Raw genomic sequence first — 13,183 nt, forward strand, 5'->3', positions numbered from 1 at the left:
GAACAAAACGTGGGAGTAATTATTCTTTCTTGCAAAACAGAGGACGGGCAGACGGAGAAGCCGCGCTACTATCACTTAAAAATGCGACATCCTTCAATCACGTCACGGGGATAACGCCATAGATTCATCAGTGAAGGTGGAGGTGACAAAAAGATTTACCGTCATGTATTTTTATATTTAAATCATAGGTTTTCCACAAAAGGCGTCATTAATTATGTTTATTCTTAACGTCTTGGGGGGTCGCCTGTGTCACCACAACAATATAACGTGAAAAGCGTTCGCTAAACGTAAAATATTCAGATTTTTGAGTCCATGGAGATGGGAACATATAGTACCGCTATATTTCAATGTAACCTAATTACCCGGTATGTCACTTTCGGCTAGTTCACACTGGTTGCTTCATGCACCCAATTATTTATTTACATCAGATCCTAGGACGATTGCGAAAGTGTTTCAGTCCACCTTCAGCATTCGACCTTGGATCATTCGCGATCAGTCGCGTGAACTAGTATGCACACTGATTACGAATGAAACGTCAATCTTATACACTGACGCAAATATCACTAGATTTGTATACTAAACTAGAGCCGTTGTTTGTAGATGTGCTATATTACAAGTCTGCAGGTGCTGTTCTCGTCGTGACAAATGTCTTTCTCATCTGTCACAGAAGCATGTATTTGGCACCACTGTTAATCATCTTCACGGGCTGCGATTTGTCAATTTCAATTTCTGGGCAAAGCTGGATGGCACATATTTCACCGGACGACCTCACTCAGCCCCTAGTGGAAAGAGATTTTTGTACCGCTATAAGAATACAAACCTTATTAGTTCTAAACCCCAAGGGTGTATTTCAAATCATATTGAAATAGGAGGATTAAGGACTGAGGGTTAAACAAAAGGAACGGATTGCAAAGACTGCGTTTTATGTTTTACACAGTTCATTAAAGCACTGTGATTCAATAAAGTTTATTTACATAAGCAACCAGTAAAATTAAAAAATGATCATCTCTTGCTCAAAATAAACCAAAATTATATAGGTGATTACAAATAATTCTATATTTATGAACAATTAATGCCTTTCAGATAAGACTTGAAGGTTTTCATGGTGAAAGAAACTAGATGAGTAAAATGATTGCCGTTATACCATATATCAATCTCTTTCTTGAGTATGTGTGGTTCTGAGAAGAACCGGGGAATAACTTCATTTGCCCTTCATTTGGTAAAGCGTTAACATGCTATCGTTATGGTCGTTCCAGTTTTGTCTTATGTCTATCCTCCACGCAGAGTACCATAAATTATCCAGACTTAATTCTTACGTTTAAATTTCAAGTTTATACAACAAACTCAATGTATGGGTGAAGTTTTATGGACGTACAATGCCGGACCAACAAATGTCAACAGTTTTAAAACTATTTGACCGGCGAGTGTTGATCCAGATTTCTCCCCAGAGTGCACGGCAAAGAGATTTAAAACACCACCATAATGCAGACTCTTTGTCAGAATTTGAAATGCTCGATGCTGGTCTACCGTTCCCTGGACTTTTTACCCAGGAGATTATCTTCTTATTACGTATCTAGCTTCTCTCGGCTTCTCCGCGCTAATTCACTCCCTCACGCAGTGCCCTTCCTGCAACCTTTGTGTGGCCTTATATTTCTCCCTTGCACCGATCAAGTACAAAAGTGTCTGCGTTATCACAGACCGGATCGAGCCGGGGGCGAGGTAGCGGATGGATATTAATGCGCAGAAATAGTGCAGTACCTTCCGTGTTGCTCACATCAACCCAGCACTGAACTATGACCATTTTCTTTATCCTTTCTCTCCTGTTTGGATCGCTTCTTGTCCCCGTTACAAGGCTGATTTAAAAGGTCCAGCGATAGTGCACGTAGCTCTCTTTGGTGATACACGGTGACATTTATTCGTTGTTTTATCTCCCATATCGGTGCCACTCGTCCTCCGATTATGATATCTTCCCAGTGTATTTATTTTTATATTTCATATTAAGCCTGAATTTTGTATCCCTTCAAAATTTCAAATTACGATCTCAGGCTGATAAAGCTCACTTCCCTAAATACTGCCCTCTTTAAAGAAAAAACTGAAATGTCTGAATTACACATGACATACAGTATGGGACATATAATTTTGTCCTGCTATATAAAGTGTAGTTTGTATAACGTCTTGACAATCAATCACAGCTCTATCAGCTCATACACAAAAACTTTGGCAATCTGTGGCGGTCCCGATTTTCCAACTAACTTGCGGCCAATTTGCTCATTGAGGCAAAAATAACAATGTAAAATAATACATCTCCTTGCACTGAATTTTTTTATCGTGCAAGGTTTCCCTTACCATGGTGACTTCGTGAACCAATTAAATTAATGTCAAAGTATCCAAACTGAGAATCAGAAAATGGCACCAGAAATTGACAGCATTTCTGTATGTAATACGCACATCTAAAATTGCCCATGTCAATTCTGGCTAATAAGGTATGTCACAGATGTTCCGGCTCACCCCAACAATTGGTTTTCTTTCAAGGTGACCCGTAGATATCTTTGTAAAGCCACTTCAGTGGCGCGTGCGTGATGTCCGTGCTCGTTTCTCGACCATTATGCAGCAAGGTCGTACCGTCATCATAGCGTTATGGACGAAAGCAATATTGGCTGCAAATGATATAATATTTCCAAGTCAGGAAGCGCACCAGCACAGAGTTTTGACTGTGTAAGGATAAAAGTACCGCATATTGTTGCAGTATGGCTATTGTAAAATGAACTTGCAGGATGCCATTGAATTATTCAATTACTACATTGATTTACCTCGGGCGATGAAATGTATTCTTGTTTAAAAACCTTTTCTCCGGTGTACAAAAGGTCTTTAGCGTTAAGCTATAGCTTCTACTCATGCAATCACAACATTTTACAAGTGGATAACCCCATATGCCACTGTTGGCAAAAATGCCATTAGTTTATTTCATCATCGGTCGGCAAGGGAAATTTACAGTAAATTAATCATTCTCATAAATACAAAACTAAGACAGACTTGAGAATTTAGCAGGACACATTTGTAAGTGGATTTTATCGCAAATTATTGCTGAATATTACATTAGTGGTATTTTAAAGGATTTTCTTATAACTCAATCATCTAAAACCACTTTGTTAGTGTCTTAAGCATCAGAAATGATATATACTTTTTCTTCCTGAAGAGCCTCTTTCAAGATGATGGACCCACGGAATAATTGTGTTCGTCAAATAAAGGACATCCCATCTGCTTTATGAACTTGTGCAAAAGGTCACGATACTTATATACTTTTGGAACCAAGCGTGGAAGACGCAAGCTTATATACCACGTTTTAACACTTTATGGAGACTCCTTGACGTTCATGATAGGAACTCAGTATTTGTAAAACGCTCACTTTTTTGATCATACATTATGAGATGGTCTTCCATCGATCCTGAGCATATATGAACATCAAACTCGCTACTTTGATAAAATTTGAGAAGAACAGTTCATGCTTACTTTTTAAATCCCACTGCTGGAAGCAACGAACGAGAAGCAAAACGAAAAAATAAACAAAATAACCCTCTAAAAGTGCTCAGCAATTATTTTAAGCACGATCTTGTTATCACTTTGTAAACATGTTTAGAAGCTAAACATAATAATGTCCGATAACTTCTATGTTTAATAGCTAAACGCTATCCATTATTACTGTAAATGTTTACAAACTGATAAGAAAGAAGTATTTAGAAATGTGTTTACCCGATAAACACAGTTTTCGCAGTGAAAGCAAAACGCCAATGAAGAATATATATATTTTTAAATAGTTATGAAATCTCTCCTGTATGATTTTTCCAAAAAAGGTGCAGCCCAAATTGTTTCTACTATTACAATTTTCAGAAGTGTAAAAAAAATCATAAAGTTTCCGAAACTGGTTGTCCAAAACATAATTCTAGTATCCCAGTGTTCTCACACTGAAGAATCCAATCATCTAGTGGAAACGTTGTAATTGCTCGTTGAAGGGCATTGGGTAGGAAAAAAATCCTGGTCTACTTGATGTTGGTGCCATTATCGGGGCATATTCCAATTCTGGATATGTCTCTTACAATGCAGAAAGTACAGCACTCGCTATCACTGACTATAGGATGAAACACGCAAGAGAGACGTCAGGGGAATCTGACGACTAAAGTATCGATCACACTAGCAATTTGCCTTCATAGGTTTTTATTATAATTAAGTGTGGTTGAAACGTGATACCAAGTTGTTAAGCAACAACACGAAACTCATTTGTAAGATACTTCACTGTACTTTCTGGAAATCTTTATGCTTTCGTTTTTGGTTTGACTATTTCACTTTAACAGCTGCTTGTTTGCAGGATTTGCGTTGGAAGAAAAACGGGCAGTCTTATCGAATTGTACTAACAACCCGTAGCATCTCCGAAATGTGTAGGTTTGCCTCACATCCACGTCACACGTAAGCTAGCCTATTTTTATTTAGAAATTGATAATGAAACATGATTATGTATTGATATCTTTAATTGAAAGGGTTAACTTTCTAATTAGCTACAACGTCATTTCATGTCACACAATGCGCTGAAAAACGAGAGAGGAAAAACAAATAATGAAAGAAATAAATGCGACATAATTCGTTCATCGGGCAGAATCTGATGACCTTCAGCAGTGAGGTGTTAGCTGGACCTATAAATAATGGTAATATTGCCGTTCTCTTAATTGGAGGTTGTTCAGCACGCCGACGGTATTTGGTATAAACAGTCAGGCTATTTACCTTTCAACACGAAGTGGAAGCAGTGTACATTGTGATCGATGGAGTCCAGGCTCGTTGAGGAGCAAGGCGGGAAGAGTTCGCGCCACAAATGCACGTATAATCCATGCATGCGTGTTATTTCTGAAGTTCCTCACTTAGAATCAATATTTACGAATGAATTGAATACTTTGAAAGACATTTAATTAATGGATAGTACTGTACATACTTTTACTTACACTGAAAAACTGCCTGGATTGAAGTAACGGTGAAAACTGAAAAAACTCCTACAATTGGCTGATGTGTCGACCCAGTGTAGGTAGAATCAATTTTGAAGGGACTTCTAGTTTAACAACCCCTTTTTTTGGTTTGAATGAATGATAAATCAATTTTTTAGGAACAGTTGGATTGACATGACACATTTTTTGGTAGTTGCGTTTTTCATTCTTATGCTTAAGTTAAAATGTAACCTTACAATATCTCAGTGTATGAATGTATAGCATTTAGAATAGCTATATCCCAACACTGCGGTTTGAAGGAATAGGTCAACAAAGTATTTTTCATTCAGCGACTAGGAAGGAGTTACTCGACTCGGGGTAACCAACGGTGGACCCCACAGACGGTTGTTTCTAATATGGAACACAAGACGATCATGATGGACGCATAATTTACCACTTCACGAACGACTAAAATCCCATTAGCCCTAAGTCAGCACACTTCAGCATGCACGCTTCATCACAACATCTAGTGATCGGTTTAAAGTTCAAGACTTATCCTGATCGCCAGATGATACGCAGCTACGAAGTCAACAATATCGCGTCAGCCACACACTTTCTCGTGAGAAGACAATCTGTTTTGCGCTATCGCCTCTGAAGTTCATTGGGAGATCACTCGGTAATAGAAACCCTGAACGGCATCAGGAAACGGGCCGTGTAATAATCCACATCCATCACACTCTCACCAACAAAAGTAGACCGAATTCCCAATGTTTGTGGGGCTGGATCCATTTCAATATATTGCCACGATAAGCCCACCTCTTCCTCCGGGCAATTTAATATTCCAAAAAGGAGCAAAGTTGCAGATCCCTCTTCGCCCAACAGAGAGAGAGGCTTGGAATATTTGGGCGCTTCAAATGAGGAGACCCAATTTCAACACACGGTTGTGCTCTGGCGAAGTCGAGAGTGAATGTAACAGCAATGAAAGAAATATGCCACCAATAGCAGCTTTTAGATCATTCATTCTAGATGCGATGGTCCTGTGAGTCCTCTTTTCATTTTATTCCTCAACTTAATTATTGATTAAGAAATTTGTCAGAAATACTATTTATGTATCCTGTGGAAACAGAGGGCGTGTCAGTCATATCTGCGAGTCCTTCACGTACATACACTTTGAGTATTTGGAGGCATTTTGTACCGAAACTTGGTAGGCCTACGAATTTTATTTGTGTCTATTAAATATTATTATTGTTCACATATGTTGACCTCTGTTTTCGTTGAAGTTGCAGACTAGAAATTATATTAAGTACGTATTGAAAAAAAAGTCAAGCAAATGATGCGAAGGTGAGGTCCCTCGATAGGTCTCACCAGAAGAGTGTTCATGGGAGCTCGGCTTGTATGCCATGTACTGTTTAGCGCAAAATTAAGGCTACTGGCAACCGTGACTTGGTGTGTGGGAGCGGAAGGCGATGATGTTACAGCTGTCTTTGGCAAACACGGCACCACGCATCCATGTATTAGATAGCGGTCTGCATTGCCCCTCATTTTTACGGGCGCGAGTTTGACGTCGGTCCCCCCGCGTCAGGGTTCGCGTCTCGGCGAGCAAACTCAGTAAAAGCTGCTGAGCGCGTCACCGGAACACTTACAGTTATTTGCTCAATTAAAAGCGATGGGTTTTTATGAGGGCAGAACCATGATACGAGTGCAGGATAAGGTTCGCGAACTTGTGAGCGGATTTGACGGCCATGTTCAGAAGTTTGTGGAGGTGGGTGCATGCATGTGTTTTCCAGTCACAGGATGCGGCGGTAGTTTATAACTTGAATTCCGATTGGCTGATTTCTTTTAACGTTTTACATGAAATGGATTTACAGAATTCTATGTCTTCCCGGACAATAATTTTGGAAAATGTGTACATGAGTCAGCAAAAGAAGCATTGGATTTCGTGTGAATTATCAGAATGATCATAATAAATTTCTATCTCTATTGATTTAACAAATGATAATCCTTCTTCCATGAGGGTGCATTCAGTCTTTAGCAAAATTTTAAAAAATCGGCCTACGATTTGCCAGGTGTGCTTTGAATTTAGTATAAATGACATTTTTCTTTTAGCTCGAAATCGGAGACACATGCAATCGTTCCTTTTCACATATCATCAATCTATTTCGCTGAATGTGTAAACCAATTTCTCGTGCATGTGTTATTCAACGCATGTCTGATCAAACACTGAAATCCATTTATATGTTAGCAAAAGCAACATAAGTATGAGGAATATTTGAATAGAGGATTAAATGTTTAAAATACTCAAGATGACTGAACTAAAACGTAAGTGTAGCCTATTTCGCTAAGCGTTTGCCCAAATCGCATGATAGCTAAGTGTCACAGTTCACATGGGTTTCCTGAAATATCCAATAATGGCTACCAGTGATATATACGATTGATCTTCTGGATAGATTATCATTTTGATATATTGTTTGTTGCATTTCACATGGGTTTTTGTATATCAGAACAAACACACTAATGAAATGATACATTGACCAATGAATGAATCCGTCAAACTTGTATTAATTAAGATGTGTATGAGGATTGCAGACTTTATTTAAATTGAATGCAAAATTTTCAAATTAAGTTAATAATGAAACAAGTTCAATTCAGCCTTGGTCACAATAAACAAAATTCAACGAACTGGATTGCACATTCGTAAAAGGGCCTAATTAGCAATGCATACGTCAAACCGAAAGCCTTATCACGTATTTTAATCCTTTAAATGAAATGGTATGCGCATTCATTTGTTTAAATGGCTAAAAATGAAATCGAACTCTAGTTATTGCGAAAAAGAAACCAGGATATATGTCGTTCTGAATTCAGCGCAAAATTGATGTACATTTTACAATTCAAATGCAAATTTTCCAAATTTGTGAGAGAAAACCAATACTACAAAGCAATATTAGATAATTACTTTGAATATTGGATAGGCTCAACTCTGTTTACTGGGTTTGTACTAACATACTTGGTCTAATATTTGGTGGCTGAATAACGGTACAGGCCAGCCTATGTATGACCTATTATTTAAAAAAAAAATTCAAAAAATTGAATGCAAGAAAATGCTGGGATTCATGAAATCGGTGTCACTTACCAACTTTTATGACTGACGGGAAAACACGCCTCTCAGATGTGACAACGCCTTCCAGAATATACATGAGGAGGAGACAGGTTAAAGCTATCCACTGTGGTATTTCCATGGTAACCAAATATACAAAATACCACGCAATCCTCGGTACAACTGTTTGCCCAGCAAGTGCCTCCAACGACAAACAAAATTTAGCTCTCGGGAAAGGAACACCGTTCAAAGCATCTTCACGTCTGTTTTACACGAAGAAACTGATTTTGCCGGTAGTAATCGCACCAAAGGTGGCTCTGTTGTCATTCAATTCATAACGACATCAATCCAGATCATTCCCATATTCGAAAATCAGTTCGCATCTCCTTCGTGTCCACCAGTTTCTTGAAGAAATAAAAGTTGAAGGCTTATCTTCAAAGAATTATTTGATGAGGAACTCCTGTTTCTGTGTGAGCAAGCACAGGCTGTAAAATACAGATTGACTCGTGGAAATTTCAACTCCAAAAGCACCTAAATAATGAATCCTGTCAAAGCATGAAATGACAAAAAATATGCCGATATAATAAGGTTATTAAGAACTCTACACGGCGACATCTTATGGATTTGGTTGCAGTAAGGGAAAGCGACACGCCCATTCTGGTGGCCAATCTATCCGTCCATCTCTGCCAATTACCCGTGTCCCTTGTGTAACCAGACGCCGGAACTTGTCGGAGATGGCACTTGCAAGTAACGCAGCTGACTACACGCCTCTCAGCTGACAAACTAACGAGTGTGTCCCGAGCTCATATGCCAACGAAGACCGTGGGCTCGTCTACTGCAAATTAAAACCCCGCCAAAACCTGAGAACACGACTAGTTCCCAACCTTGCCTGAGATTCTTGAAGTATGAATCCCCGATCGTGGACAGACGCACAAATTGTTCCAGTTACGATTACTGCTATCCTCCAGCCATCACACCGAATCATTCCTGCTCGGTCTGGTGCGTAACCTTTCCGCGGGCCAGGTTGTGAGCACGCCGCTCGGCAGTCGGTAATTAGCGACGAAGTTAATTACACGGATCAGACGGGGCGCACACCAACTCCCATCCCTTTAAAAAAAAGAGAGAGACGAGGACAGTAATTAGGAGTGAAGTATCATCACCATCCAAGGAATTTTCATCAATTCCTTGTCAGAATCCCAGTTGGTGGGGAATTCTGGCAATGTGAACAATTCACACAAGGAGGTACTTTAAAAAGATATGAGAAAGCGAATCGCACGTATCGTGCAGCGGGCGTGTATCGCACCGACAAAGCGCAATATCGTGTGTGTGTGCGTCAAGAGTGCTGTGGCAGTACACGCCAGAAATGTGATTCGCCGTGAGACGAGAGCTGTGATTGGCCAGAGCGGTGAAGAACACGCGCAAAGACATTTTCATTTATCATAGCCATATGGTCATTGGATAAGGGATGTCCCATGATGTGCTAGCACAAGTCTGTCGTTTCGAACAACTTTAGGACTCACGGTCCCTAGCTGTCCACGACGGAGATCTCAAACAATGTATGGGTGTTGTTAAGCGAATACAGCCTGAAACTACTTGCAACTATAACGAATTGGTCATTCCGCTAGACAAGCACATTCTGGGTAGTATTCGGCCATGAAGACACGGACTTGAAAATCCCCTCGTATAATACTTTCTCATAGCCTAGTATTCGCGAGATCGGGATGACGTCACTGATTCTTAATTCTTCTCTCTGGCTGGTCAATTGGTGGCTATTCCATATTTCACACTCAAAACTCAAAGGGGCAAAAATAGTGTTTCGGTCTATGGGGAAAATCTGAATTATTGACTAAACTCTTGACCTTTACATCAAATGTGCCTGAAATTTCAATATTTATGCGCTGTTAACATCTCCCACACTGTACTGAAAAGGTCTTAGTTATTTTTTTATCATATTGCTGCAAAAAAGAGGAAATTTGCAAATCCTTGTAGAAAGTGAATGGAGAGTTGCCCCTTTGTCCAGACGTCGAATGCAAAAAAATGGAACCGCCGACCTCGAGAATTCTTCTCGTTGAGCAGCATTGGCGCTTCAGATTTGGGCTGTTGTTAGTCACCATTATAACAAAACTGTGCTATCAACAGTTTTTAGAACACCCCCTCTGTAAATTTTCAAGGAAACAATACAAGCATACAAATTTAATGGTAGGTGCATGGGCTTGCAAACAATGCTCAGTGTACCTCGAAAAGAAACAAACTTCTACCATGTACGTTAATTTGCACATGCTTCCCTGTCAACTTTTAATTGGAGGTCGGCAGAGCGGGACACTCAGGGGCATCCGGGTGTCACGTCAGATTTTAACGCAAACACTGTGTCTTCTTGGATTTAACTGCAGGCATATAAATTGATCACACGAGCCCGGTGTGAAGAACCTAATACCGCACTCAGAGAGAGAGAGAGAGAGAGAGAGAGAGAGAGAGAGAGAGAGAGAGCACTCGGCGGCCGGGCAATCTAGCGGGTACAAAGGGCGATCATCGACCGGCTACTGGCTAGGTTTACCCCGGGGGAGACGGACTTGTTTTACGCCTATCTTGGCATGCCTTGCGGTGGGATAAGCCTGGGTGGGAATGATCGATCGTGTAGAAGCAGTGATGTAGCCATTTCGCATCTGCTACAAGGGGGAGAAACTTCATATTGGCTTTATGATTTCAGAGGAATGCGCGAGAAAAACAAAACAAACATGAAGTGGACACCGAGAAAAAAGGGGGAATGAACTGCTCATAAGATATAATAAATTCGTGAATGGTCGAAGGACACACTTAGAAATCTTTCAACTCATGAAATGTCGGAAGAAAAACTGTATTTCCATGTTTTAAAGCTGACTGACTCCATAGTGACGTTGAAGGAAGAAGCTCAGCTTTTATTATAGGTTGTTTCTTCAGTTCCGGTATAGGCTCTGTAGACCATTGTGATAAAACGGAACGCAGAGCTGTGATGGTGACCTTTTTTGGAAGGGGACAAGGTGATGCTCAGTACATTAGTCTCGTTTCTATAAGTCTTTGGGTATTTCAAGCCTACCACAGGCTACAGGTCATAACCAAAACATAACGCCACGAACACTGAGTGGTTTTCAATGCGCCGAACAGCCGCAGGATGGCACTGTGACAACATTTCCGCAGAGGCAAAACTCGAACCTGATTTTATTTTTCAGCAAACTAGATGGCCAAATCGATCACAATAATTCAATGTGATGAAAACAGTTTAAATTTGGGGGGCGGGGGCAATTTTTTTCGGAGGCAAACAAAATTGTTGATTTCTTTGAGCGATTACGGCATTGCTAAGCTGAGGGTGAGGCTCAAATGGAGGGACGTTTCAGAATGTTTTGGGCAGAGAGAGGGAAATTAAATATTCCCCCAAACTGCGTTTTCCTCACGGTCTTCGCCCCTTCCCCACGATCCGCCATTGCTGTCTAAGAATGATTGCAGTGAAATTACGATACGCAAACGCTAAACCACCGAGAACAGTTTACTGAAAGCTTTAGAATTTGCTCCATTTCTTTGGTCGAAGGTACGAATTTCCTCATTTCCATCACTCTCTTTGCTTCTGAATTACCTTTACGATTTTCCACCTAACCACGTTCGACATACATAGCCAAGCCGTCTCCACGCTGCTTCAAATAATTCAGTCACGAAACGCGCGAAATCCAATAAAGCCGTTGATTTGGCGCTCTGTTGCCATGCCACACGTTTCCCGCCACTCGGGCCCGTTCTGTTGCGCAGTATATGATGCTATCAACCCCTCGGATTACCGATTAAATGTCAATCCGGTTAAATCGAGATTGTAAAGGATTAGCAACGATACGGTACGGCCAACCGGTTCAGTAAACATTTATTGTATTCGGAAATGACAAGAGTGGGTCTGCCTGCATATAATTTTCCGCAAAAAGTCGCTCGAAATATCAGGTTTTTGCCTCGTGTTAATTTTGTTTAACACAATTATTAGCCAGTGAGAGTTTTGATACTTTCTTAAGGGCTTGATTGTAGGCTTTTGGGACGGAACTTGAAATACTTCTTAAAGCAAGTTACAGATGTAACAAATAATGAAAACGGTGATTCACTCAGAGGTTTTCAGGACACCACTGATTAACAAATCAACGACCTGTCGACTCGTTCGTGCATTGACGTACTATAACAAACAAGCACCCAGTTTTAAGATGGTAATTGAATTGCGACATTTCGCAATCTGAGAAACGGACAAATTCATGCATTCATCTCAGTTTTTAGGAAATGTCAATAAATCAATGGTTGTTTCCATTTTGCCGTAGCAAACAAGTTTAGCGGCATCCGGCTGACACATTTCCACTGGAGTGGCGGCAAGATGCAAAGGACATTTTAAAATCCCACGATCCTATCGGGACATCTTTATTCCCTCTCATTTAGTGGGAAGCATTTCTAAAAGGAAGGCGGGAGGGTTCCCCCATAGTGCCTTGAGGTTGTATTATCACAATTTCTTCACTCTAAAAAAGACAGAAATTGTACGTTGCTCTTCTAAGTACTTTTTTATCCACCGTTGATAAAACTTTGATATCCACCTGCTTTGACTCCTCTTGGGCATTTCCTCAATTTACACCTTTTCAATGAAAATCGACAACATAACGAGCCTTTCACATTTTTTTCCTGGGCAAAAAACTTAATTGTTTCTTTCACTAATCATTTTTGATTTTCCAATAAAGTTGTAAAAGCTGAATTTGGGACATTTTATGCGCATTTTGGAAGGAAAAGAAATAAATTGATACATAAAGTAGGCCTGTCTCTTTTTTAAAAAAGGCTAAATTTAGGACGGGCCATGGTCCCACCCTCCAACCAGTGATGCAGTGATGGGATTTATTACGGCCACAGTCCATAGAGTTTGGGTCTATACAGAAAAAAAGAGGGAAGTAAACACCACCAAAACAAAAACTGGAAAATTGCCTGTACAAACTCGCTCTTGTTTGTCTATTTTATCATTCTTTTTTATAAAATTGATAGTTTTACAATAATCAGAAGGATCTGGTGTAAAAAAAGCAGTTATATCTGCAAAAGGAACTTGCATCGTGGGAATTCAAACCTTGTATACCGCAGTTATCAA

The 13,183-nt window shown here is 40.0% G+C and overlaps 1 protein-coding gene across 2 annotated transcripts in view; it reads right to left on the reverse strand.

Annotated features, from left to right (window-relative positions):
* LOC110976589 (glutamate receptor ionotropic, kainate 2-like) overlaps nucleotides 1–9,370 on the reverse strand; it is a 54,206-nt gene extending 44,836 nt beyond the window's left edge. For both annotated transcript variants that reach the window (XM_022229988.2, XM_022229986.2), the window contains exon 1: nucleotides 8,098–9,370. In XM_022229988.2, coding sequence (XP_022085680.1) covers nucleotides 8,098–8,203 — 106 coding nt within the window. In that variant the 5' untranslated portion in view covers nucleotides 8,204–9,370. The remainder of the gene's footprint in view (nucleotides 1–8,097) is intronic.
* Nucleotides 9,371–13,183: the final 3,813 nt, after the last annotated feature.

The sequence above is a fragment of the Acanthaster planci genome, linkage group LG09, assembly GCF_054643075.1.
Source record: "Acanthaster planci isolate LZ-2023a linkage group LG09, COTS_SCS, whole genome shotgun sequence".
Taxonomy (NCBI): Eukaryota; Metazoa; Echinodermata; class Asteroidea; order Valvatida; family Acanthasteridae; genus Acanthaster; species Acanthaster planci.